Genomic DNA, 25,579 nt, shown 5'->3' with positions numbered 1-25,579 from the left:
CATTTGTAGGTGTTCAGGGCTGTGTTCAGGGCTATGTTCAGGGCTGCCAGGGAGACAGAGGGGTTCAACAGCTGGCACTGCTGGTTGGCTCCAGGATTGTAACAAGGCTTATAAAAAGAGAGTGCCGAACAAGGTTGCCTCTCTGTAAGGGTCCATCTGAGACGTGAGAGTCTTGGTTTCAGCCTGAAGACCTGGCTGGTTTTAAGCACAGAGAAACTGTGCTCCTTGTAGTACACTTACATCATCTGCCACCGCGGCCCTACATTCCCTGGAGCTGAAGGCACGGCTCGAGGGTCCCATTCAGATATCTGACACTTCTGGGGATGGGCTCCTCTCCCATGTGCAGCAGAGATGGCCCCAGTAGGGGCTGTAGGTCTGGAGAAGCAGCAAGGCCCATGTAGGGATAGGAAGCATTGACATCAAGCTGGTGACCTTTGGAGTGTGTGGTGCAAATTGGCAGGGATGGGAGCAGGAAGCAGTTTTGGCCCAGGCCAATGGTGACCTTCAGGCTCCCCCCCTGGGATCAGGAACAGTGGGGTGTTGCAACCAAGGCCATGAGGCGGAGCAGAGAATGGCACCTGTGGTTGCAGCAGGTGAACTTTAATGACTGCCAAGGAGAGCTCAAGAGCCATTTGGAGACCCTGCCAGCCAAAGGGGGAAGACCAGGGCCTGGGATTCCACAGATCTCCTGCCCCAGGCTTGGAGCCAATGTCTGGTATTCTTGTTACTCAAAACCCCTCCAGTGGCCTTTCTCCAGCTGGGAGAAGGAGGAGTGGCCCAGGTTACTCCTATTTCTTAGCAGAGAGACCTCCCTGATTCTTATTCTGGGGGACTGCATGTGAGCAGTGTGTGGGACTCCACTAAAGTCAATGTAGGGGTCTATGAAGAACTTAGAATACCAAGTCAAGCGGGGACAGTGTCTGCTACAGTGGAGACATAAACTCCCTCCTCATGATTTTGTTATCCTCTGACAGCTGGAATTTGGACATTTCTAGCCTTTGGGTGAGGAGATTCATTTCTCCACTGTCAAGGAAATTTATTCCAAGCTAGGTGTTTTATGACATTAGGGATGTAGGTTTTTTTTCTAGTCATTGTTTTCTGGAATATTCCATTCTTATTGTATATAGCTAGATGACATCTGAACGGTGCAATGATTTTATCTGTTCTTAAAAACTTACATTTGCTATAGTATGAACATTGCTCACGGGTGCTACTTTTTTGGGTGGTATAAATGCTCGCAGTCATTCAGAGTGCCCCTGTGACATGCTGGGCTTTCCTGTTTTGACTGCCTCATTTGGCAAAGGCCCAAGGTCACACATGCTGATGTTGAGAATGACCCACCTGGTCCTCCAGTGAGAGATATGGAATACACCGTGCTTTCATACCAGCAAGTGTTGAGAAATTGAAGCTGTCCTTTCTTACTCTTCTTGGTAATAAATAGTGTTTGAACTCCGTGTGGTATTCTGATTAAAGCTTACCTGTCGGAGGGTGAAGGGCAGGCTCGTAGTTATCAAGATATGATTATCAGATATTCTTTTAAACAACAAAACAGTAGCAGCAAAACCACAGCAGAGGCTGTGTGGCTCAGGCCCGTGCCACTTGAACAGGCTTCTCTGGGAAGGCCTCAGGCCTGGCGCTATATGTGGAGTTTGCTCTGAGGGAAGGTGCTTATGTATCTTCTGCAGCAATTAGCAGATTCTTCAATGGTCCAACACGGCTCTGGCCTCCTTAAATTCTGTTTAAGGCCAAAAACGAGACCACATCATGTGGGCTTCTGCCCCCAGGATGCATGCAGCAGGAAGTTCTCTGCATGCTAGTGTGTCTTGGCTCTGCATCGGGCAGCTTCGTCTTGGGTCCTTTACCCTCAATCCTTTTTTGTCGCCTCCCAGTGGAGAACAAGTCAGGCATGGTCTTGCCTGAAGAAGCTGCAGAGTAATCTGTCCTTCAACCAGCCACGTATGCCCAGCCCCCAAGGCTGCATGACTGTTACAGCCGAGGGGTAGGTACTTTCTGTTTCTGTCCTGGGAGAGCAGTCCTTTAAAGTTTTTTTTTGACGTTGTGCCACTTTTTCCTTTACCCTCCTTACCGACTTCCTGCCAGTTGTGCCATTTGGCCAGAATGTGCCAAATTAAAAGTTAAGTATTTTATTGTGTAGTTATGCTAAAGGATGGTTTTTCAAGCCAGATATTAGGATGTTATCTCCTATCTGTATACTTTAAATGGAAATGTATTTCAAGAGCCACAGAATGGAATATTCGAAATTAGGACTGTCTTAGAGAATCTGGGCTGGGGGTTTGCTACAACCATAGGGCATAGAAAAGAATAAGATCATTTTTGCCTTGAGGTTGTTAGTTTCAAAGCATCTGTGTGTTCCTTCTATGTGCTCCTAGTGCTTGGGGTCCTGGCAATCTAGACCACCTTTCCCCATTGAACCAGTACTGCCTGAGGGGCAGAAAAAGTAGCAGCTTTTTCTGTTGCCTTCAGCCTCAAAGGCCGAGGCCAAGGACCTTGCTGCTAGGTGCCTGCCAAGGCCTTTTGGCTTTCTTGAATGACTTGATCACACACTGATGTTTCAAGGCTGGGTGCTCCCCAGCTGGAGCCCTGAAAAATGCTTGCATGGCATCCCTAGAGAAGGAAACTAACTTGAAAGAAACTCCCACAAAGTAAATCACCAGGACCGGATGGTTTTCATCCAAGAGCTGGGGAAGGAAATGAAGTGTGAAATAGCACAGATACTGATGAAGACATTAGTTCTCCATTAAAACCACAACTGTGTCAGAGCAGAGGAAGTTTGCTAACATGAGGACCTTATTGCTAGAGGAGAGAGATTAGTGGCCTATCTGCTGCCTTCAGAAAACCTGGTCCACTTGGAAATAATGGCACAAAATATGAACAATAGCATGTTCGCCTTTATTCCCATAAAGCAGGTAAGAGGGACAGTGTGCTGATGCGTGCATGATAGCATTTTAGGAGAAGCCTTGGAACGAATATAATAGTGAATATGTCACACATAGGCTGCTATCCCCTACTTCTGTGCCCTTGGCAGACATCACTCATCAATCTGGTGCTCTTCCCTTTGAGCTTGGATTGGGCCTCATATGCCTCAATTTTGTGCTCCTGACTGCCACCATCAAACGACCAGAGTTGACATATGTGTTAAAACTCATTTTCCCTCCTCGCTTAAGGGGATGTATTTTTCATGGACCACAAGGGTTTGTAATTAAATTATAAATAATGATGAGAAGGAAGTCTTTCACAGGTAGTTTAGTTTAAGAGCATGACAAGAAACATGTCACATTCTTTCTTCTAAAGACTGAGTTAGCAGAACATCCATCTCCACAGATAAATAGTTTTGTGAGAACTGAATCCAGATGCGTAATCCCAACTTGAATCATAGGAGGATCTTTCTGGAGGGAAGAGATGTCACTTCCTCTCTGGCAACAAGCAGCATGCTCTGGAAAGTTCTTTTGAGGAATGAGAATCAACAGCAGCCTCTTTCATTACACATTTCCTTGCAGAGTTTGTAAGCATTGTTGAATCCTGCCACAATAGTGAGTCAGTGGGGCAAAGAAGTGAGGCATACTTTAAGAGAAGAGCTACACTGAAGTCCAGAGAGAAGAGAGGCAGGAATGTTAGACCCTGGAGAATCTGAGTGACTTTATGGAAAACTTGCAGTTTCACTGGGACTGGCTTTCATTTCACACTAAGGGAGCAGAAGGCCAGTTCTGCTGCAGGTCTGCGAATCCCATGGGCCTATCCACAAAACATTTTGCCATTGGAATGAACAAAGCCTCCTGTCACTGACAATGACAAAGCAATTTGGCTATAATAACTGTCCTACAGCCTAGGGATCTCCATATGAAGGGGTTTGTGATGGAACAGATCTCCTGGAGTATGTAATGTAATCTGATCATTTAAAGACAACTACCTGCCTGCCCCCATTAGGGGATGGGCAATTTTTCTTGACCAGTGAAGAGACACTACCCACTTTGGTTAACAGAGAATCAGAATATAATAAAAGGTACACATAGCATGGGAGAGCCCCTAATCCTGATAGTTCAGGATCTTGTCATGCCGCAGGGTCATCATGGGGGCGATGGTCAGGTGTTGTAGCTCGGGGGCTGTGGCGGCAATGATATGGTGGGATCCATTGGTCAGCAGACCTGGGCACTAGTCCCCACCCCACAATTAGGTACCCTGAGACCTTGCTCAGATCTAGCAGAACCATAGGTCATGGGATGAGATGCTCAGGAGGGCATTTTGTCTAGATCTTTGCCTCAAGGAACTAGGGATTTTAAAGCGAGGCAGTAGTTGCTCAGCAAGAGTAAGTCAAGTGCACAACGTGGGGGAGTGAGAGGAGAGAGTGCAGGCTCCCAGCCAGCAGACCTCATGTCACCACTTTGCTTCTGAGCCTCAGTTTCCTGTCTTTAATGGGCATGGACCCAACAGGGCGAGTTTAGCACGGTGTTCTGAGCACAGGGAGAAATCTCTGCGGGTTAAATGATGAAATGTAGTGCTGAAGACTTATATTTTGAAGGCATATTGTAGTTGGTAAAGTGCTTTCATTGGCATGATTTCACCCTGCTGAGGACTCATCGAGTGGGGTAAGCCGTGGGATTCCTTATCCACTCTCTACAGATGCCTCAGCTGACACTCAGCGGGATGCAATGGCTTCCTCGAGGTCATATCAAGGTCAGAACCAGGGCTCAAACTCCTGCCTTCTGGTTCTGAATCCAGGGTTCCTTTCACCACAGAACGATAGATAATGGAGAGTTTACTCTATTTATCATTCATTTTTGTGACAGTGGAGTCTTCCACGTCACAGCCTGGTAAAAATAGACTGTGAGGGCAAGGAGGTTCTCAGTAGCAAACAAACTGAGCTCACCAAAATGTTCTCGTGGGCAGGCTCGGTTGCCGTGGCCTTTAGGAAAGCCTTGGCAGTCCTGCAGCGGGCAGTGTCACCTACTCGCTGTGCCCAGCCTTCCCTGAGGAGCTGCCTCTTACAGGCACTGCCCTGGAGGACACGGCGGGGGCGGGGTGGGGACTGGGAAGAGGGTTTCTTCTGAGGTATGGGAACCACCAACCTGGAGCCAGTCCCTGGTGAGGGGGCCAGACTGTTTGTCCCACAGTAGCAAACTTACGGTGGTTTTGGCACACAGAAGGAGAAACGGCCTGGTGAGCCTGGGCTTCCTTTGCCAACTGAGGATTTTCTGAGAGGCAGGGGTAAGGAGAGCGAGGGAGTATGAATGAGTAAAAGCATCAAGGCTGAAGAAAAAGCCCCATTTTCGTTCACTTAAAGATAATTTTTAATTCCCCCTACCTCTCCAAATGATTAAAAAAAACCATTTATACATACATGTATTTGTGGTTAAAATACAGATAAGTGATAAATAAGGAACCATACAGAGGAAGTTTAACATTGGCAGAGAAACACAACCACTTTGACTTTATAAGGGAGACAAAGAATGTGTTTTTGTGAAGATGCACCACTAGTATTCTGTGTTGTCATTTGAATATTTTTCCTGTTGAAAATATCTGGTGAAGGGAAAATGCTTTACATTACAGCAGAAGAACTTAGAAATTAGACATTTTCCCTACTGGGAGAAAGTCTTTCAAACCAGTGGTCCTCATCCTTTTAAAGTCATGGATTGCTTTGAGAATCCCATAAATACCATACATTCTCTTCTCCGAGAAATGCAAGCTCTTACAAATTTAACTTATGACTTTAGGTCATATAAAGCCCTAAAGCACATCCGCTGACATTAGGTTAATAACCTCTTCATTGAAAAAATTAGAAATTAATATTTTACGAAACAGTTTTTCCCTTACAAAAAGATTCACTGCATGCAATTGAGATGGTTATAATTAAAATGTCGGTATACAACCAGTGTCACACAAAATATTCTGATTTCTGTGAAATGCCGTAGCCTATAATATGTATATATATTTTTAAGTAAGCTCTTCGCTCAACGTGGGGCTCGAACTCACGACCCTGAGATCAAGAGTCACATGCTCCACCGACTGAGCCAGCTAGGTGCCCCCACATTCACTTATAATTTTATCTTGCCTTTTTATTGGTTCTTTTAAAGATGCTGTGTAGTGTGTACTCCATTGTAATTTCTGTCTGATAACACGTGATATTTGGCATAATAAGGAAAATCAGCCTTCACTGTTAAATCAATTTTGATTACACATAGAATATGGTATATAAAATAATATTTTAATATATGCAACAGCCCACACGCCATCAATAAGATCTCATCCTTCAGACTTGTGAATTCTGGGAAAAAATTACTTCCACATGTTCCTAAAACTACTTAAGATTTTTGACTGGTTGGTGGTCTATTGATTGTAAATATCTGACCTGTCAAAACGCCATCTTTAAACTCCAGTGATGCATAGAGGCTCGGAATTAGCCAGGGCTGAATTTATTACAGAACAAAGGGAGGTGATGATTAACACACCCATCTGAGAATAGGGGGGGTGCCAATAATCCTTGAATGGATTAGATGCCATGATCCTAAAACCACATTCTCTGAGTGTTGGGTCCTTGCCCAGAAATGGGGAGAGACCAAACACTGATGCCTTTTAAATGACAGGGTATCTCCATGGGACTCTGGTCAGGGACACTGGTTGAGGATCAGTGGGGAAGAAGCCTTTCTTTCTCTTATGCTCTAGAAGAGTTGAGGACTAGACCCACTCCACGTGCAGTAACCCTCAAAACAGACAGCCCACCCAATTAGTGTTACACAATTATCAGTCTGCCTGTCTGGGTGGTGATTACATTCAAGTGTAAATAAAAAAGGTTTTTTTTTTTTGTTGTTGTTTTTTTAACCAGTAACTGGGAATAACACTTTTTTTTTTGGACTCCGGTAAGCTACTTTCAAGATGGGCATAGAGTCTGCCAAGAAGATGAAGTGAAATATTACGTACTGTCCCCCAAGAAGTTAAGAGTCCTAGGCAGGCTCTCTCTGTTCACTGGCAGTATCTGGTAGATTCTGTCCACTCCCAGGATATAATTCTAGGGAAATTTATGTTTGTAAGAATAGTCCATGGACAGACCACTAAACCCATTTTCTGATAGATTTTCCCATGACTCTCTTTCCTCTAACATGTCTTATAAGCTTTATAAAAAGTCTGGATTTTTACAATAGCTTGATATGATAGCATTGATGGAGACTGAGTCTTCAAGAGAGGACTGTAGCAGATGGGGACCCTCCTGAGAAGGAAACAAAGTCCTCTTGACCCCCCATTCTCTGGAGGGAATCACAAGCCCAGGTGCTCAGGAAATCTCCTGTCGCCCTGAGATGGGTCAGGACACTGTGCCATGTCTGAAGCTTCTAAATACAGTTCAGGCTGGGTCATCATGACAGATGCCGAACTGGCACCACGACGGGGACTGAAGTGGGAACTCTGACAGTGCTTAAATGCCACAGCCCCTGGGCTCTAAGTCTTCCTGGGCTGGGGCAGGGAGAGGCAGTGCTGAGCCTTATGGGGAGGAGGGTAGGAGCAACTTTGGCAAGGAAATCCTGCTGCCTCAGTGACACCTCCACTCCTTTGGAGAGCAACACACACCCAGCAACAGCCCACCAGCTATTTTAGAAGCTGTCAGGGTTTGAATTGCTGACACACTTGGAGGACACTGTCTCTTCAAGAGTCATTCTGACCAAGGTAGGTAGGCCTGGGGGAAAACAGAAGCATGCTGTAGCCAAGGTGTTGGTGGAGGAACGAGTGGAGTTAAGTGATCTAGGCAAGATTACTCAAGGAGGCAGGAATGGAGTTAGGAATAACATGTTGACTTTGGGATTCCCAAGTCAGCCTTTATGCAGAGGAGTGTTAGGTAATCCTTTACCTTGCTGCACCCTCTTCTTGGCCATCACCAAAAATCTGCCCTAAGGTGAGCATCCTTTGACAACTCAATCTCTTCTGGGGAGGGCTATAGAGGGAAGAAAGAAGGCCAGAGAAGACAGGACGGGGGGCTTTTCCTGGAGGGTTCTGGGGACTTGGGATGTGAGGATGGACTTCCAAGTTCGGTAAGCATGTCCAGCTGGGGTCAGTGAATTGTAAATTTAAAGACACTGCCATGAATATGATTAACCCAGGGTGTGGGTTAATCACTCTCAATGCTTGCCCTATACTCCAAAACTGGATTCTGTTCCCTTATCAAAGCGTTTGGCTTTAGGATTTCTGAAGGAAGTGTGGCACAGTGGATGAATTCAAGCTTCAGAGCAAGACCCGGGTCCTTTGCTTCTCTGTGGTACTTCTGGGTGGGTGGCACTGGGCAGGTCACCTTGGCTAAGTCTCAGCGATAGGGTTATAGTGAACAACTCTCAGACCTCATCCCCATTCTCCCTGGGAGACTCCCTTAAGCTCTAGATCTTTCCTGCCTCCTCAGTGTGTATTTTCCTTAGCTGAGCCAGAGGGTGAGTGCTTTGACAAGTGTGTCAATTTGGAGTCAGGCTGTGGCCTCCCGACTCTTTCCTGTGTCCCCCTTTTTCACGGAACACTGCCCTTGGACTGCTTCTCCAGCCAAGGCTGACCAAAGTCAAGGTTCGATTTTACTTCCCCAGCCCCATTTCCTTACTGAAGGTCCAACATACATACATCTTTGCCCAGTGGTATTCCCTGTTGTCTCTTCTCTCAGATTCTAGTCATTTTCCTTCCCAATAGTGTGGCAGTCATTGTCGACTAGGGGAGCATCACGTAGGCAGGCCCACACAAAAGGAGGCTTTCTCAAGATGTCCATCAACAGATGAATGGATAAAGAAGATGTGGTATATATACACAATGGAATATTATGCAGCCATCAAAAGGAATGAGATCTTGCCATTTGCAACGACGTGGATGGAACTGGAGGGTGTTATGCTGAGTGAAATAAGTCAATCAGAGAAAGACCTCACTGATATGAGGAATTCTTAAACTCAGGAGACAAACTGAGTGTTGCTGGAGTGGTGGGGGGTGGGAGGGATGGGGTGGCTGGGTGATAGACATTGGGGAGGGTATGTGCTATGGTGAGCTCTGTGAATTGTGCAAGACTGCTGAATCACAGATCTGTACTTTTGAAACAAATAATGCAACATATGTTAAGAAAAAGGAAAAAGAAGAAATAGCAGGAGGGGAAGAATGAAGGGGAGTAAGTCGGAGAGGGGGACGAACCATGAGAGACGATGGACTCTGAAAAACAAACTGAGGGTTCTAGAGGGGAGGAGGGTGGGGGAATGGGTTAGCCTGGTGATGGGTATTAAAGAGGGCACATTCTGCGCGGAGCACTGGGTGTTATGCACAAACAATGAATCATGGAACACTACATCAAAAGCTAATGATGTAATGTATGGTGATTAACATAACAATAAAAATTAAATAAAAAACCAAAGGATATATACTATAAGGGATTGACAGAATTTAGAAAATGCAGAAGAAAAATTTTTGATAGAATCGTATTGAATCTGTAGATCTATTTGCATAGTATTGCCATATGAACTACATTAAATCTTCCAATGCATGCAAAAAAAAAAAAGGAGGCTTTCTTAGCTGACATTTTCACTATTTCTTTGCTTTCCTTCCTTCTGCCTTTCCACCATTTCTTCTAACACCATTCAGTTTTGATGATTTCTGCTCCAGGCCCTGAATTATTTTCTCACCATGTGATCTTTTCCTGTTCTACATTTTACATTTTCTTTATTAGGATTTCTTTACATCTTCTTTTCTCTATTTGAAAGAACACAAACCTTCTTTCTCTCTCTCAGATATGCACAGGGAAGTGATTGGGAAAAGATCTAACACTTTTGGTCACTCCCCTTTCCACATGATGGAAGGAGCTAACATTTAATATACTCCTGCTGTGTGCCAGGAGCTTTACTGAGAGTTATTGGCATCTCTATTTTAGATGAGGAAATTGGCCTAGAAAGGTTAAGTTGCTTGCTCAAAGTCATACCTCTGGGTCTGTGTGGTTCTAAAGAAGGACTGTGCATTATTATCCCCTTCCTGGATGCATCTCTGAACACCCTGCTTTACTGTAGACAGCACAGACCCTAGCTGAATGGGGGTGTGGAGGGGGCAGGAATCACTCCATTTCTGAAGGAGAGGGCTTGCGTGCCACCGTTCTTCTCCCTCAGCATCACTAGCTCTAGCGCTTGAAGACCTTACTCTTTCCCCCTTTTTTATCCTCATGACCACTGGCACCTTCTCCTCTTGAGCTGCCGTGGAAAAGAATTAGTATCAGAATTTTCCAGATGCTTGGCTGGGAGCGCTACTCACAGAAGTGATTGAATTCACTGAACTCATTTGGAGCCTGTGAAAAACTTCAGGTCAGACCTTGCCAATCAGCTTAACACAGCTCACGGTCATGGAAGGAAAAGTGGGTGGGATTCAAATAATTTAGGTTATATGTGGAGGTGACCCTCTTGGGATTTCACTGGGAACATGGCATTCAATGAAGATAGCTCATTACCAGAGGTATATTGGTCTCTGGAAGAAGATCAGAAGATGAATAGCATTCAAGATTCTTCATCTGGCTTCAGTCTATACTCCCCAGCTCTGGTCACATCTCTTCTCCTGTCTTGCTAAACAGACAACATTTCATTCATTCATTTATTCAAAAAACCAACATTTTATTGAGTGCATAGTAGGTGCCAGGCACTGTCCCAGGTGCTGAGGATATAAGAGGACTAATGCAGATGTGTTCTGAATTACTTGCTGTTCTCTAAACCTGTCTGGTAGACTTTACTGCCATGCCTCTGCCATAAAGTTTCCCTTTCCTGGAAGATCCTTCTCCTCCTTTCCCCCATTTCTGCGTTTTTATTGCAGACATCTCTTCACTAGGCCCAGAAAAGACCACTGGGCTGGAAGAGATTCTTCTCATCTCTAAACTTCCATAGAATTTTGTTGATATTTCTCTTAGAAGAACATGAAAATTAGCGTTTATCTGTCCCTTTTACTGTTTTACTGTTGATAAGGTATTCACATAAACATACATACATTCTGTGTTAGTGATTCACACAGTAGGTACTAATGATATCCTCATTTTACAAATGATAAAACTAAGGCTTCAAGAGGTTAAGTGACTTGTTCAAGATTAGACAGTTGGAAAGGAAGAGGTGAACTTTAGAACTTGGTCTTTTGAATTCCAAATTCCAGTCCCTAGTGTGCTATGTGCCATGTTGGATTTTGACTATTCTATTTTTATTAGATTATTTATTGACCTAGGCTGACTTCTAAGTGATTTTGTAAGTTCCTGAGAGCATAGATCATATCTTATTCAGTGTTGTGCCCCTTATAGTCCCTAGCACATTGCTAGGTCTAAGTGAGTTAATCAGTAATTATTTGCTGAATAAATAAGTGATTTATCAAACGGATGGATTTAGATTATTGGGGAGGTTGTTACATAGTTGCCAGCCATGTAGCTCTCTTATAATCCTAAAACAGGATGGCTCTCTATGTTTGGCACGATACGTTGGGTTTTAAACTTAGTGTAGCTGGTGGTCTCTTTCATATAATTTGAAGGGAATTTCATGTTCCTGGTTGTACTCAAAGGTCTATTCTACTTACATGTTTGAGATAGCCATCTCCAAGGGCACTGTCTCTGGAAGTTAAATTATACTTATTGCTTGAAAATTGGCTGTTTCTTCTTCCCCTTTAGTGTATTAGCACGAATTTGTTTATTTATTGGTGCTCAGTGAGAATATCCTAACAAGGTATAAGGCAAGTTCTTCTAGGGCCTATGGGAGAAGGGCTCCTTCTCACTTCATGGAAATTAAAGACCACTATGGCAGATGACTGATGGTGCTATAACAGTGGCCGGGGTGGTAGTGGGAGGTTAGAAGTAGTTGTGGTTGCAAAGAGCAAACAAGCACTGGCTTGGGGATGAACTAATGTGTCATTTCACCCAGAAAATATGCCAAGAGCCTCAAGGAGGGGCCTGTGTTGACAGCTGCTGGCTCAAAATTGACTGGTAAATCTTGAAGACCACCCAGTCAATTAGGATCAACTTTTGGAGGACCTCTGGTGTAAGAGGTATTTAGATCGAATATTGCCATGTGGCTTGTGACCAATTTTTTATTATTCTATTTATGCATTTTTTGTGCTTTCCATCAGGAATATTTTCTGAACTAAAAGTCAATCTCAAAAATTTTAATTTTGTAGGAAGAATGAAATAAAATATTTGAAATTAGGATGGTTCTAGGAAACCCAAGACCCATATTTGTCTTTATTTTTTCTTGGTCTTCCTGATTAACTTTATCATTGGCATGTAATCTTGTATGTTAATTTGATACTTTACTGTTTATAAATGCTTTCACATACATTGTTGTCAGATGAATTCTCCTCAAATATAGATATCCATTTAAAACTATCAAAAACTCTTGGGCCGTGAACTGTGACCTGAGTTAAGCCTAAATAAACCAAATTCTGTGTAAGTAGGAACTACCTCAGCTGCCTTTTCTTATCTTTCAATGGTGTCATTACACATTTCTCAAAGTCCAAACATTTTCTGAGTACCTTCTAATGTTGTTTTGCTTATGGTCTAGGCTAGAGTGAAAGAGTGGCTTGACATTGACGGTGATCTTCAGTGACCTGTCACCTTTAGATGTTTTACCCAAGGGGGACTGGGGACAGGAAGTGAAATACAACAAAAAGTGTTCTTTTTTCTTTTTTCTTTTGTACTTGTGCTTACTTATTAAATAATATTAAGTTGGTGAAGATATCTGAAATATTCCTGAACACAACTGCCCAGCTACTGAGAAAGTAAAATTCCTATCTGACTTTGGCTTGAATTTTCCCCTCTCCCCAAAGAACTGACAATGTCTTAGTTTCCACAGAGCTGTCTTCTGCCTGAACTGCCTGAACGTTAGCTCTGCATTTCCAGGTTCATTGTGGGAAGCACCCAGCTCTGTAGGTCTTGTTCTGAAAATGGGGAAAGAGTGTATAGTGGAAAGAACATCAACTCTAGTGTCAGGAGGACTCAAATCCCGCTATGACTAGTTATATAATGTGAGGAAGCCTCTCAGTCTCACCAAGCCCCAGCCCTACTTCATAGGGTTTTCTATGAAAAATGCATGAGATAATGTATATGGAATATCTAGTGTAGTGCTCATAACTTCTCTTCCTTTTTGCTTCCACTTGCAAAATGTGCTGGAGCATTAGAGACTGAACCTTTCATGACATTGAGCCTTTGTTTGATCAACAAGAAATATATATAAAGATTACTGCTGCCACTTCTTTGCAAAGCCTCTTTAAAAGGCTGAGTTCTCAGGGATGACTTTGGGTCCTTGCATCTGGTTCTGTGTATCACTGACAGAGATGCTGGTTGTCAGGTGGAGAGTGCTTTAGGCAGCTGAGAGATATGTGCTTTTGGTCTCCTTAATTGCCTTATTGGCATGGGAATTGCAGGCTTCAAGTTACCTCCCCCCTTTTTCCCAAATAGAACTTGGAGGGCATGAAGAGCTCAGAGACTTCATTCCATCACTAAAGTCATCTAACAGGCTTGTTTGAGTGTTTGCTATCATCATAATTTTACTTTAATCCAACCTGGGTTATAGTTCATTCCCTTGAAGCTCTGGACTGGGTATCAAATTTGGGCTCAGTCCGTACTCGGGTCAGTGCCAAATGCTCTGCTTCTGCCATATTTGGAATTACTCTATGAAAAGTTTCATCACCAGGTTTTGCTAAGCTACCTGATAAAATCTGACATCCCAGAACCAATTTCCACTGCAGAGATCCTCTAGAAATGGGAGTTTACTTGAGCTTGGTACAGAGAGTGCTGCCTGGGTTATAAGCTTCTGATGCCTGTCCTGGTGTGAATGTGAGCCCTTAGATGGCTGTGGGAGTCTTGGTTTTGGAGACTTCAGGACTTAAGAAATAGACCAAGGAGTGGCTGCCCCACTCATATCAGATAGGAAGTACCACTCAATATAGTCATGTTCCAGTTACTGGTAGAAAAAAAGGATTGTTTGATTATCATCTGGGTTGTGTCTTTTGCCTTTGTTTTAAACTGTTTTCTGCCTTAGAGTAAAATATGATAGCTGAAGTCCAGGTTTATGGAAGTGGCACTGTACATCTAATCTCAGAAAATTCTGCATCTCTTATCTGACTATAGTAGTCTTCTATGACCCATCTCTCACAATGAAACCGGGCTATTGTACATCATTCATATAGAAGATGTGACAGAGCATTAGATTCAGCTTGTGGAATTCATAGTTTAGAAGGGAAGACAGAACTATCATCACCTCCACTTAAAAAAAAAAAAAAACCTTTGGTATAAAGAAAACCAAGTGTAAATTCCATATTATGACACCCAAGTTCCTCCTAGAATATAAACTCCATGTGGCCAGAGATTTTTTCCCCCGATTTCTCAAGGATCTAGAAGAGTGACTGGCACATAGTAAATGTTAAATAAATAGTCATTTAGTTGAGTTTGAGTTGAACCTGGCTTTCCACCTTTATGTCTTATCTCACCTCCCCTCTTCCCTTAAGTATTTTAAGCTCTGGCCATATCAGTGTGCTTGTAATTCTCTAAAAATGGCAAGTCCTTACTGATGCTATTCCCACTACCTTTAATTCCATTCCCATAAATTCTTTGTGTGCTCATATTGAACTTATATTTCAAGTCCATCCTCAGAATGTCACCTTGTGAAGTCTTCTTGATCCCAAATCACTGACTTGCTTGTTTTTCAAAGCTCCTTAATACCTTGCTCCCAAATCTATTGGAACACCTATCATAGCCAGTCTTCTTTAATAGTTTGTGTGTCCTTTCCCATGAAATTGGATTGTGAGCTCCTTCGGAGCAAGAACCTATTTTATCTGTCTTGGTCTATTACTATATAACCTGATATATACAAAGCAGAAATGTTTGGTGAAATAGAAGTGGAATTAAATGTAGTCTCACGTGCCTGCAATCCTCAGGAGGTGGAGCTGATGTAATCTGGATTTTGGTGTTAATAATATATAAAATGGAGGTAATAATAATAGCTCTTAGATTTGTTTTATTAAATAATGTTATCTGTATATAAAACACTTATATATATATAAAGTCTTAGCAGAGCATCAGATACTTAGTAGGTGTTCAATAGATGTTTACCATTAACCCTTTGGTTGGGATAGTTCTTGTGGGCTTATATTCATCTCACAGTCCAAAGTCACTAGCATTGTTATCAACAGAATCATTAATTTCTATTTTATCATAAAGCTATAAATACAATTTTCTAAGCGAGAAGATATCTTCCCCCAGTCCCTAATAGTAAAGATAAGAAAATAGTAATAGATATGATAAGGAACTAGTTAAGATATGGAAACTGAGGCTCTGTGATGAAGTGACTCTCCAACATCCCACTCATGGTGAGGAGCAGAGCCCCAGGCGTAAATGTTCTGTGTTCACTGTAGTAATTAATTATTCCTCAAAATTATTAGTTAAGTGGAGATGAAAATTGCCTGGAAGACTGTGAAATCTGTTTTAACAGTATCTGGTTTTGATGTTAAGTCAAAATACACATAAATTAGGCATTTTCTGTGCATGCCAACCAACTCACCTTGTCATGGTTGAGTTGCTGTTGTTAGAATTGGTGGTCTTTAAGTTGCACTACTAATCTATCCAGTAAACATTAGACTTAAAGGGACTTTAGAGCACCTGTAATTAAATGTGCATATGCTGTGCTAAAATGATTAAGGAAAATGAGGGCCAGAATAGTTATGTGACTTGGCCAGGATCAAACATATTAAGCCATTTCATTTGTAAGGATGGTTACAATAGTTGAGGGTTATTACAGATTGCTGGCTCTTTTGGCCGGGGTTGAACCTGATATGATCTTGGGAGAGACCTGATCATTGGGTCAGGAGACAGAAGACCTACCTCCTAGGCCATGTTGTTGTTTTTAATATTCTTAGTCTCAATTTTCTCATCTATGTAATGGACCTAAAAATATGCTGCTTCTACCTCATCAAATGGAAGGATATATTAAACAGTGTGTAAGATGTAAAAGAAGAAACTATTATTGCTCTTATTTTGCATAAATTGAGAATTGAACTTGCTGTAAGTTAAACTCAACTTTCTATGGGAACTTAGTGTTACTGTGTCCATTTTATCAACACGAAATAGGTCAGAGATAGAAAACAAGTAACACGATGAGCTGATGGTTAGAATCTCTTGTTTAGGGATTTTTTTGGATGGTAATAGATATGTTGGTTTGACTGTGTGAGTCACACGATGTTCTCCAGTGACTTGTAACTGGATCCATGCAAGTTCTCAAAGATTTCTTTAACTTCCTTAGTTATATATAACTTTATCATTTATGTTCCTGATTTACTAAAACTTCCCTTGTTCAAATGCTATCCACAAGAGACATCTGACAGCCAAGAAGTCTTTCCAGGTCATTCAAATGAGTTCCTAATGGTTAGTTTTTTGAAGGCAGGAAGTCACAAATTGCCGAGAAAAAAGAAAAAAACTTGAAAACGCAGAGGTGTTTTCTGATATTCAAGGGACTGGTTGTATTTCTGAATGGATGTCCCCATTTGATTGAAATAATCTGTTCTGCATTTCTTATATTAATGACATAGTTAACTGGATTATGCATTCTGATTAATAGTTGAAAATAAATGATCTGGTTAACCTAAATATTTTATCTAAATATGATTTAGAAACACATTTTACAAAGGATTCAACTTTATTTTTACCTAAGGTGTTGATCTTAACCCTATTTTAAGGGTATTATAGGGTAGCTTAATTTATGTTATTGAAAATGTGGGCTGGTGCCTGCATTCTGTATGTAGAAGTCACTGGGGCTCTATTTTGTGAGGAATTGAGAATCCAGGAGCACAGAGTACTTCCAGGGAAACAAATAACTGTGTTTGAAAATCCTCTTCATGGGCAAATGCTACCTATATCTGCACATCTTGTACCCTTCTTTTCTAGTAAGCATGAGTTCGCCAGGACTGTTCCAGTCCTCTCAGATCCCTCTCTTTGCTGGATTCCTGTGAGACATGCAAGGCAATATGTAGTGGTGTGGGAAACTGTGTGGTAGCATTTGTCTTGGTCTCTATTTGTGAATGTGCTCAGCTTCCATTTGTATTGTAAATACTTTTAGGTGGAGCCTCACTCTGTACTTAGGTATTTCTCAGGATCTAGCACAGTGCTGGGCACATAGTAAGCACCCAATAAACACATAATTAATCAGCACTAACTGGGAAACTTCTCAAGGTCTGGGATTCTGTTTCAAATTATCTACATGGTACCTCATATAGGGCCACATGCTGACAGGTGCTTATTGATTGATTTGATTGAAACTATAAACAGAATACCTGCTGATTTCTTTAACTTCTATGATAACGTGAATCTGAGCCCCCAGTCTTTTTCCTCACTTAACTTGTCTTGCCCAAGCAGTTTTAATTTGATGCTTCTAATTGAGGTTGCCTGAGTTATCACTGAAAGTTTCATTAGAAAGTATGCATCGACACTCTTCAAGTCCTTAGAGGTGGAAGAGATTATAAAAGTTTTCAGCTCAATCCTTCTAAATGCATGATAAAGAAGTAGGTCCATTATAGTTAAGTGACCTGTCCAAGTGATTCGTTATTAAATGGACTAATAGTCCATTTAATGTCACACTTTGAGCTCCCATTTTATTTCAGATGACACGGTGAGTGAGTTAAGAGTAGAGTCTCTGGTTTCCTAATTCTCCAGCCATAGTCACCATTCTAATCCCAACACAGTTTGGCCACCATTAAAAAGTTATCACTTAGCATGGTGATATCTTTCCCTTCCCTCCCTCTTCCTAAACACTCATTGGAGAAATCATATATCCAAAGTTTCCAACTTTTTCATAACTGTAGCACATTATGGTAAGCGGATTTCATACCACTTTGCTCCCAAAGGTAGGACAAGACTATTTTTTAAAACTCTTGCTTTGAGAAGTTTTCAAAAAGTTCACAATACTTGTGATATGTGAGGAGCTCTTGGCATATCACAGAAACAATGGGATTTGGGAATCCATGTCTCAGGGAATCAGAATTACTGTGTTTGGCAGAGTATGTGATGGTGATATAATGGCTCTGCAGCGGAAAGGCATATAGAATCAGGCCAGGATGGAGATTTGTCACTCAGAAGCATCAGCTCTCATCCTAGATAAGCAGCTCCACTTTTTTGTGCTTGAAGGAGACCAAAGTTAGCCCCTGTTGAGCTCCAAGTCTAAAATTATATGCTTAGACATGTAAAACCTATATATATATCCATATATACATATGGATATATATATTTGTGTGTGTGAGGATGGTGACTGGACTAGTGATTGTGGATAAACTAGATTTGGGGCAGAGACTTTCCTGTCATTTCGGAGCTTGGTTCAGTTCTGCAGTACCCTGAATATCTTTGGAAGTGAAGGGTAGGGAACTGGGGAGGAGAGAAATGTCACTTTGCTCCCTGTGGGCACTGGCAGCATTGTGGGAGACTTGCCAGCAGTGCTGCCTGGGTTTGAGAGAGGAACACATCAGGGCTAGAAGGAAGGAAAGGGAAGGTCTTGGGGGATGGGTTTTCACAGGCCTAGAAACCTGCTGCAGTTAAGTGAGCATGGCAGCAATACATATTCGTCTATGTATTTATTTAACAGGGGAAGCAATCAGAATCCTAGATGTCAAGGGAGGGTTGCAGAAATAGGTTCTCAGGCTTGGCTTGCAGTATCATTTGACCTAAGGAGATTGTATCAGCTAATTTGAGTTTGGAAAATCTTAGGAGATAAGATTCTTGGCATTGGACCTCTAAGAGTAAAAAACTTTAAAAATTACAGTAAATTTCCTGGTAAATCTGACTCTAGCCTTCTCTATCACTCTGCATGCCCCCCCCCCCCCGCCCAAAACCCCTTCATGAGTACAGAAGACACAGGAAGAAAGGACCATCTGGCACAGCACGCCAGCTTTTTATTTGGTTGCTCTCAATCCTACCTTCCTGTTTGGATCACCCCTCCCCTCTGCTCATACTTCAGAAACCAATCAAGGTGTCTTCTGAACTCATTTATTCCCTTTGTTTCAACCGCCTTCTTGGGTAACTTTTTCCATATGCTTACATCCTTGCCTTACAACAGACATTTTTTTTTTCTTTTTTCATCCAAAATGGTCTGATTGGACTCTTAGGAAAAGCCATTTACTCAAATACATGACAAAATGCTTCTAAAGATCCCAAACAACTTTTCATTACTTTTGATGACCAGGATATATAAATAGAGGAAAAATTGCTTTGTTTAAAAATTACTGGCTGATGGGCAATGATGCTGAGTAGTAGGACATTAAAGAATACATTATTATTAGCATTGAACCCTCCCCAACACCCAGCCCCCAGTGAAATTGTCTAGATTTGGAGCTGTGGTCTGTAATTATTATTATTTTTTAAAATTTAGCATTTACTTTATTGTTCCTGTTTGACTTCTTCCCTTCACTGTGGTGACGTTAGTACTCCTAATATTGCCTGTTGTGGACCAGTTTTCTTCAGCTGTTGCTAAAATGCCAGATGTCACGTTGGAAACGCAAAACCTGAAAGATGGTCGTAAATCACAAAAACAAACCATAAAAAAAAATAATAAAATACCCTGAATGCTGTGCTCTGGAGCTTCCCCTTTAAGTCTCCTTTTGTTCACCGCTCTCCCTACTCCACCATACCCCTCACCCAGCCTCCCATCTTTTAGGGCAGTGAGGGGTGGGGGCAGTTCAGCAGTTTCTCACCTAAGACTTGATTGTTTATTTTGCAGATTCCGAGCAAAGCACGGGTTCAGACTCTGAGGTGCTCACTGAGCGGACTTCCTGCTCCTTTGATACTCACGCTGACCTGGGCCCTGGGGCTGCAGGCCCTGTGCCTGCTGCCATGTCTTCCATGGAAGAGATTCAGGTAGAGCTGCAATGTGCTGACCTCTGGAAGAGGTTCCATGACATTGGAACTGAGATGATCATCACCAAAGCAGGCAGGTAAGGACAGGTTCCTTTGAATGGCCAGATTCCAAGAATGGAGAACAAAAGTAGGAGCTGTTACATTTTTCTTTTCACTTACTTGTGGTACATAGCATTGGTGATGCCAAAGCAGCCTGTGCTCACAAAAACATGAAGTCAAAATGAACCTGAAATTTTGTTCATTTTATCTCTCCTTTGGAACCTTCTTCCTTCTCGAAGTTTTGGTGGTGAATAAGATCATTAAAAGTCTTCTTAAGAGCAGCAACTCTGAAGGGGAATTATTTCCAATACCGTCTCTTTTTTGTTGCTTGGGTTTCAATTGACTTCTGTTCCACATTTTGAGATGTTATGGCTTAGAAAGAAACAGCAATTCAAGGAAAAAGTTTTTACCCAGTTTCTTATTTGGGTTTTCACTCAGTACTGTGGGTTTTGTATATTCCAGTCATTTTCATCTCTGATATCATTCCCTCGTTCCCTGCACTTCAGTGAATTCAGTTCACCCAAATACCTTTTTCACAGCTCTCCTGTGACCTCATTTCATGATTTGTTCTGCAGTGTTTTAAATTCCACATCTCTGCCTTCACAAATTACCTGGATATACCCAGATATTCCCAGTACAAACATATACAGTTTGTTCTTTAGTCATATCCCTTTGTTTAGGTTAAGATCCATCATTCATTGTTTCTTTATTGGATTGCCTCAGCCTTTGCTGTTGTTCCATGTAACTCTGCTCAAGTAATTCTGGAAGAACTCAAAAACATACAAAGAAAGCTTTCTCTGCTCTGACTTTTCTTCACCTCCTCCCGATTCCTCAAGTCTGTTTCTTCCTTTTCACTTCCTTTTCCTTCCTTTGTAGTGTCCTTTCCAATTTTAATCTCAGTTTTCATTTTCTTAGTTACATTAGTTTTGTATGACTCTCTGTTCCTTTTTCCTGCTCAGATTTTAGTCATCATCTACTTCTTCTCACTCCCCAAACTGTAATCCTGTTGATTCGGAATTACTGTAGTCTACAGAGCCCTCAATCTTTGAATGTACCAATGTACTCTGTAGAATCAGCACCATGGACAGAGGTTCTTGTAGGGATTAATGGGTTTGGAAGACACAAGAATTGGCCTAAATTTAACCATAAAATTAAAACCAAACGCATCTCACTTTGTGAATATGAAAGATTAATTTTTCCCTAGGGTGTTATGACTTCACTTGATAGTCTGTGCTAAAATACTGGCAAAAAGAAAAAGCAACTTTTGGTAAGATAATTCAAATGTAGTCATAGAATTTTATTTTTTATTTATTTATTTGTTTTTTTTTAAAGATTTTGTTTATTTATTTGACAGAGAGAGACACAGTGAGAGAGAGAACACAAGCAGGGGGAGTGAGAAAGGGAGAAGCAGGTTTCCCGCAGAGTAGGGAGCCCGATGCGGGGCTCAATCCAGGGCCCTGGGATCATGACCTGTGCCAAAGGCAGACACTTAACGACTGAGCCGCCCAGGCACCCCTGTCATAGAAGTTTAAAGCAGGAGGGCACTTTAGAGATTATATAGTTCCTTTTCTTTGTTTTATAGGTGATAAGTTTAAATAACTTTTCCAAAGTCACACATCTCATTCATTTAGAACTTGGATATAGGTAAGAAACTGCTAGCTTCTCCACTCAAGGTCATATGAGTGTGCTAGACAAAACAGGTATTGAATTTAAAAACATCTAACCCTTTTTGTTGGAGTCATAAAGAGAAGACATTAATCTCTTGCAATGTAACACAGCCTCTGTAGATGGCTGAGAGGAACCACATTTTCTTACCTCAGATAGCAAGTGAGAGGACTTTCTCTCCATCCCTGGCAAGGTCCTCTCCAACCATTTATAAATACAAGGTTATCATAAGTCATTGTTATTAAGAAGGTAGTTACTGGTTTAAATGTAAATGTATATAGATCAACGTTCCCAAGTTTTTGGAGAGAATTAGTGTGGATCAAAGTGCCTAACCTATAGTGAATGCTAGATTTAGTCGTTATGAGAAGTCCACCACTGGGTTTCATTAGCTCACCATAAGACCAAAATACAAGGCTTTCTAATTAAACTTGTGAGGCTAGAGGTAGAAAATCCGGAATGATATATCCAATAGAAGCTTCTGAAGAGTCATAAAGTAGGAAAGAAGAAATGGTTGTGTATTATTCTTTGTAAATATTTAAGAATTAGCTATCATTCCTATTAAAGGTCTGTGGTTCCTCTTGTGCCTTCTCCCAAATATGATTTTGATGCCACTGACCTACTACCACAGGACATTTGCATTTTGAGTTGCTTCTGGTGAGCAGTGCAGTGTGTGACTGGAACAGAAAGCCCCTCATGTAAACAACTAGGGCACATAGGCAAGATGGCTGTCTGGGGTCAGGGTATGGTCTATGGCCATGAAATGGAGCAAAGCCAATTAGGCTGTATGTGGATCAAGCCTGTGACCTTGACCTCATTAGCACCGTGCTCTGCCCAGCTCAACTAACTGGCCCCAGATGGTTAAGCTTAATGCAGCATTTTGTGTACAAGTATCCTAGAGCACATTCAGGCAATCCAAATTCTTGAACTGAGCATTTTTTATGTCTGACTCCTAAGTGAATGACATACAAAAGAGTTTGATGTTTTTCTTCTTTCTTATGGTTAAAGAAGAACGGAGAATTTTATTCTAGACCCTTGAAACTCAATACTCTTCTGGGCTGCTCCCTCTCCTCCTCTTCAATTATGAGAGTAATTGTAAAGTGCCATATCCTGACCTCGCTTGCTTTGGCAAGTTTAACAAGCCATTGTGGTAGAAACAAGGTATTGCCCAGAGGCCACTAGAATTCATTTGGTATTTGCTCCATATTCCACAGGGTCCTCCTTCTGACACACATGTTGACAGCCTGAGAACTTGCAGAAATTTTTCTACAGTTTTATGCATTAAAAAACCCTCAGCTTTGTTGGCCTTTTGTTTGGGGACTGGTAGCCTCTTCCTTTTTACTTCTTTTTTTAGCGATTACTTTTAAATAGACTCAGTCAATCAAAAAATATTTCATTATCACCTACAATCAACTGTGATAAGCTACTTGAGTAATAAAAGCATAAGTTATTCAAGTATGTTAGGTATAAGTATTTTCAAGAATGTTATAGTCTGATAGGAAATGTATGTGTGGATACATACACATTATCTATCTGCCTATCTATCTAATCACATTAAAGATTAATAATAGAAATCAGGGTAGGTATGAGCTCTTGGAGTGTATGAGTCATCAAATAGGTCAATCTAAGTTAAGAAATGGTGCTATTTCAGCAGTGAGTCCTCAGCGTATTTTATAGTAATAATTTCGAAAGTGTAAAAAAAGCAGCCAATTTGGGAATTAGAGGAATTGGACTTTGGTGTGTTTAGCGTTCTTGATAAGAGGATACCCACTAAGCTTTTATTCCTGCTACTTCTTCCCCTCTGATTGTTGAGCTTACTGCCTGTTCCCCTTCATAGGAGGATGTTTCCTGCCATGAGAGTGAAAATCACTGGCCTGGACCCACACCAACAGTATTACATAGCAATGGACATTGTGCCTGTGGACAATAAAAGATACAGGTAATGATGACTCTGGGGTGTGGAATTGTGGATCACCAGCATTCCAAGACAGTTCTTTAAATCATTAGATGAAGCATTTTCACAGTGCACTGTACAATGCACTATAGGGAACAAGGATGGAGGATATGCCAATAACCTGTAGGAAAGCACCATGCAGGAAGTAGTCACTCGTGGTTGGAAATCAAGACTTAGTAATGGTTTTGTCTGGAATCCTCCCTGTGTCTCTGGAGAGAGCGGGACTGTATAGTGTCTGCCAGGGTTACAAAAATCAAATGAATATTAGGTTTAAAATTAATTCAGTTAACATTGAAAGTGATTAACATATTGAATGATTTGGTTTATGAAATACTAAATGAGTTGAGATGATTTATTTTGGAGAGGTGGAGGAGAAGTGGACCAGTGCAGTGTATTCAATCATATGTCTGATGGATTATCCTGTGGATGATGGAGGGGAAGAAGAGGAGAATTGGGTAAGATTTCAAGAAGAACATTTAGTAAAGGAGAATTATTGTTTATCAATATGGGTTGTGAGCGAGTTTGTTAAGTAACTTTCCTTCAAAGTCATTACAGTCCAACACGATGTCTTTGTTTCTTGGATGGCTTACACATAGTTCTTGCCAGACACAAACTGTGGCTTAATCAATCTCTTGAGATGTCAATCAGGTCAGTGAATCATGGCTCATTTTTGAAATGTTTGAGAACTTGGCTCCAAACCTATGAAGTAGGAGGGGAGAGGTGAATGAATGGGAAAGACCAGGACTGGTATGGTAGAGTGAGAGAGCTGCCCAGGAGAGAAGTTATCTGGATGCAGGACTTAGCACAGGAGATGTTTCCAATCTGTTTTAGAGGATCTTGTGATTTGGACTGAGTGCTTCTGTTTGCTAGCATCCAGGTCCTGTGTGGTCCTTTATAAGTGAGAAGCAGGGAGGTGCCAAATCCATAGAGAACTCTCTTCAGAAGTACAGGGCAATTGGCAAAGCGGAAAACTGACCTCCTTTGCTACTAAACAACATCCCACTTCCAATGCCTTTGTGGGAAAGTATAGCGGATGATGATGATATTCAAAACTGAATTCATCAAAGAAACACTAAAACACTGACTGGGAAGACTTGGTGGTGTTTCTGGGAATGGTTGCACTGAGGCAAAAACCCTCCATTTTCAGAGAAATGCCTCAAAATTCAGATCCTCAGCAAAGAAATGGTTAATAAGTAAGAGGCTTAGAGCGTCTCTGCACATGGCTGTGTTTTATAGGACAATATGGAAGATGTTTTTAATAAGGAACCAAATCCTGAACAAGTGGCCAACGGATTATATGGTTTGCATTTGAAAGGTGAAAGGTTGCAGTAAAATACCTTTTCCATAGCTGGACACATGGGCTCAGGACGCCTGTGTGCACACAGGGGTGCAAGGCAAGGAGAGGGAAAAGAAAGAAAAAGGACTGTGAGAATGTTTTCCTTGTGAGGGCTGCAGCTTTGATCATTAACCACAACCCTTTGCTGCCCTCCCCCAACCCACCTCTTTCTCCATTTTCATCTCTATCTGATTGTCCCTGGTTCTGTACCCTACTCCTTTTCTCTGTTGTATTCTCTGTTTAATCCCTACTATTTTCCATCTTTTCATCTCTCTGTCTCTCCCGGCTCCTGTCTCCACTGGCTTTCTGGGCCTCTCTTCCCTCTCTGTGTCTGTCTCTGATTTCTCCTCTCTCCCTCTCCACCTCAGATATGTGTACCACAGCTCCAAGTGGATGGTGGCTGGCAACGCGGACTCCCCTGTGCCCCCAAGAGTTTATATACACCCTGATTCTCTAGCTTCTGGAGATACTTGGATGAGACAGGTGGTCAGTTTCGACAAACTCAAGCTGACCAACAATGAGTTGGATGATCAAGGACATGTGAGTCAAAGAATCCCATCCATCTCCCTCTTCCTCCCTTTTGGCTTTAGAGCTGATTAGCCCTAGGCTTTTTCAAACAGGTGAAATAAGAAGCTCTATGCCATTTGGAGTCATTTTAAGTAAGTAGGCATACAAGTTCCTTTTTTCCTTCCCATGAGATTTCATTTATTACAAATCTAACATTTAACAAACG

At 41.7% G+C, this 25,579-nt stretch overlaps 1 protein-coding gene across 4 annotated transcripts in view; it reads left to right on the top strand.

The window, feature by feature from the left end:
* The window catches only part of TBX15 (T-box transcription factor 15), a 179,279-nt gene that overhangs the window by 36,196 nt on the left and 117,504 nt on the right, over positions 1 to 25,579 (top strand). For all 4 annotated transcript variants that reach the window (XM_027607128.2, XM_027606773.2, XM_027607060.1 and 1 more), the window contains exons 2-4: positions 19,719 to 19,932; positions 23,394 to 23,495; positions 25,215 to 25,386. In XM_027607128.2, coding sequence (XP_027462929.1) covers positions 19,719 to 19,932; positions 23,394 to 23,495; positions 25,215 to 25,386 — 488 coding nt within the window. The remainder of the gene's footprint in view (positions 1 to 19,718; positions 19,933 to 23,393; positions 23,496 to 25,214; positions 25,387 to 25,579) is intronic.

Source organism: Zalophus californianus, chromosome 4 (assembly GCF_009762305.2).
Source record: "Zalophus californianus isolate mZalCal1 chromosome 4, mZalCal1.pri.v2, whole genome shotgun sequence".
Taxonomy (NCBI): domain Eukaryota; kingdom Metazoa; phylum Chordata; class Mammalia; order Carnivora; family Otariidae; genus Zalophus; species Zalophus californianus.
Note: the sequence above shows the minus strand (reverse complement) of the source record. Positions and strands in the feature narration are given on the sequence as shown.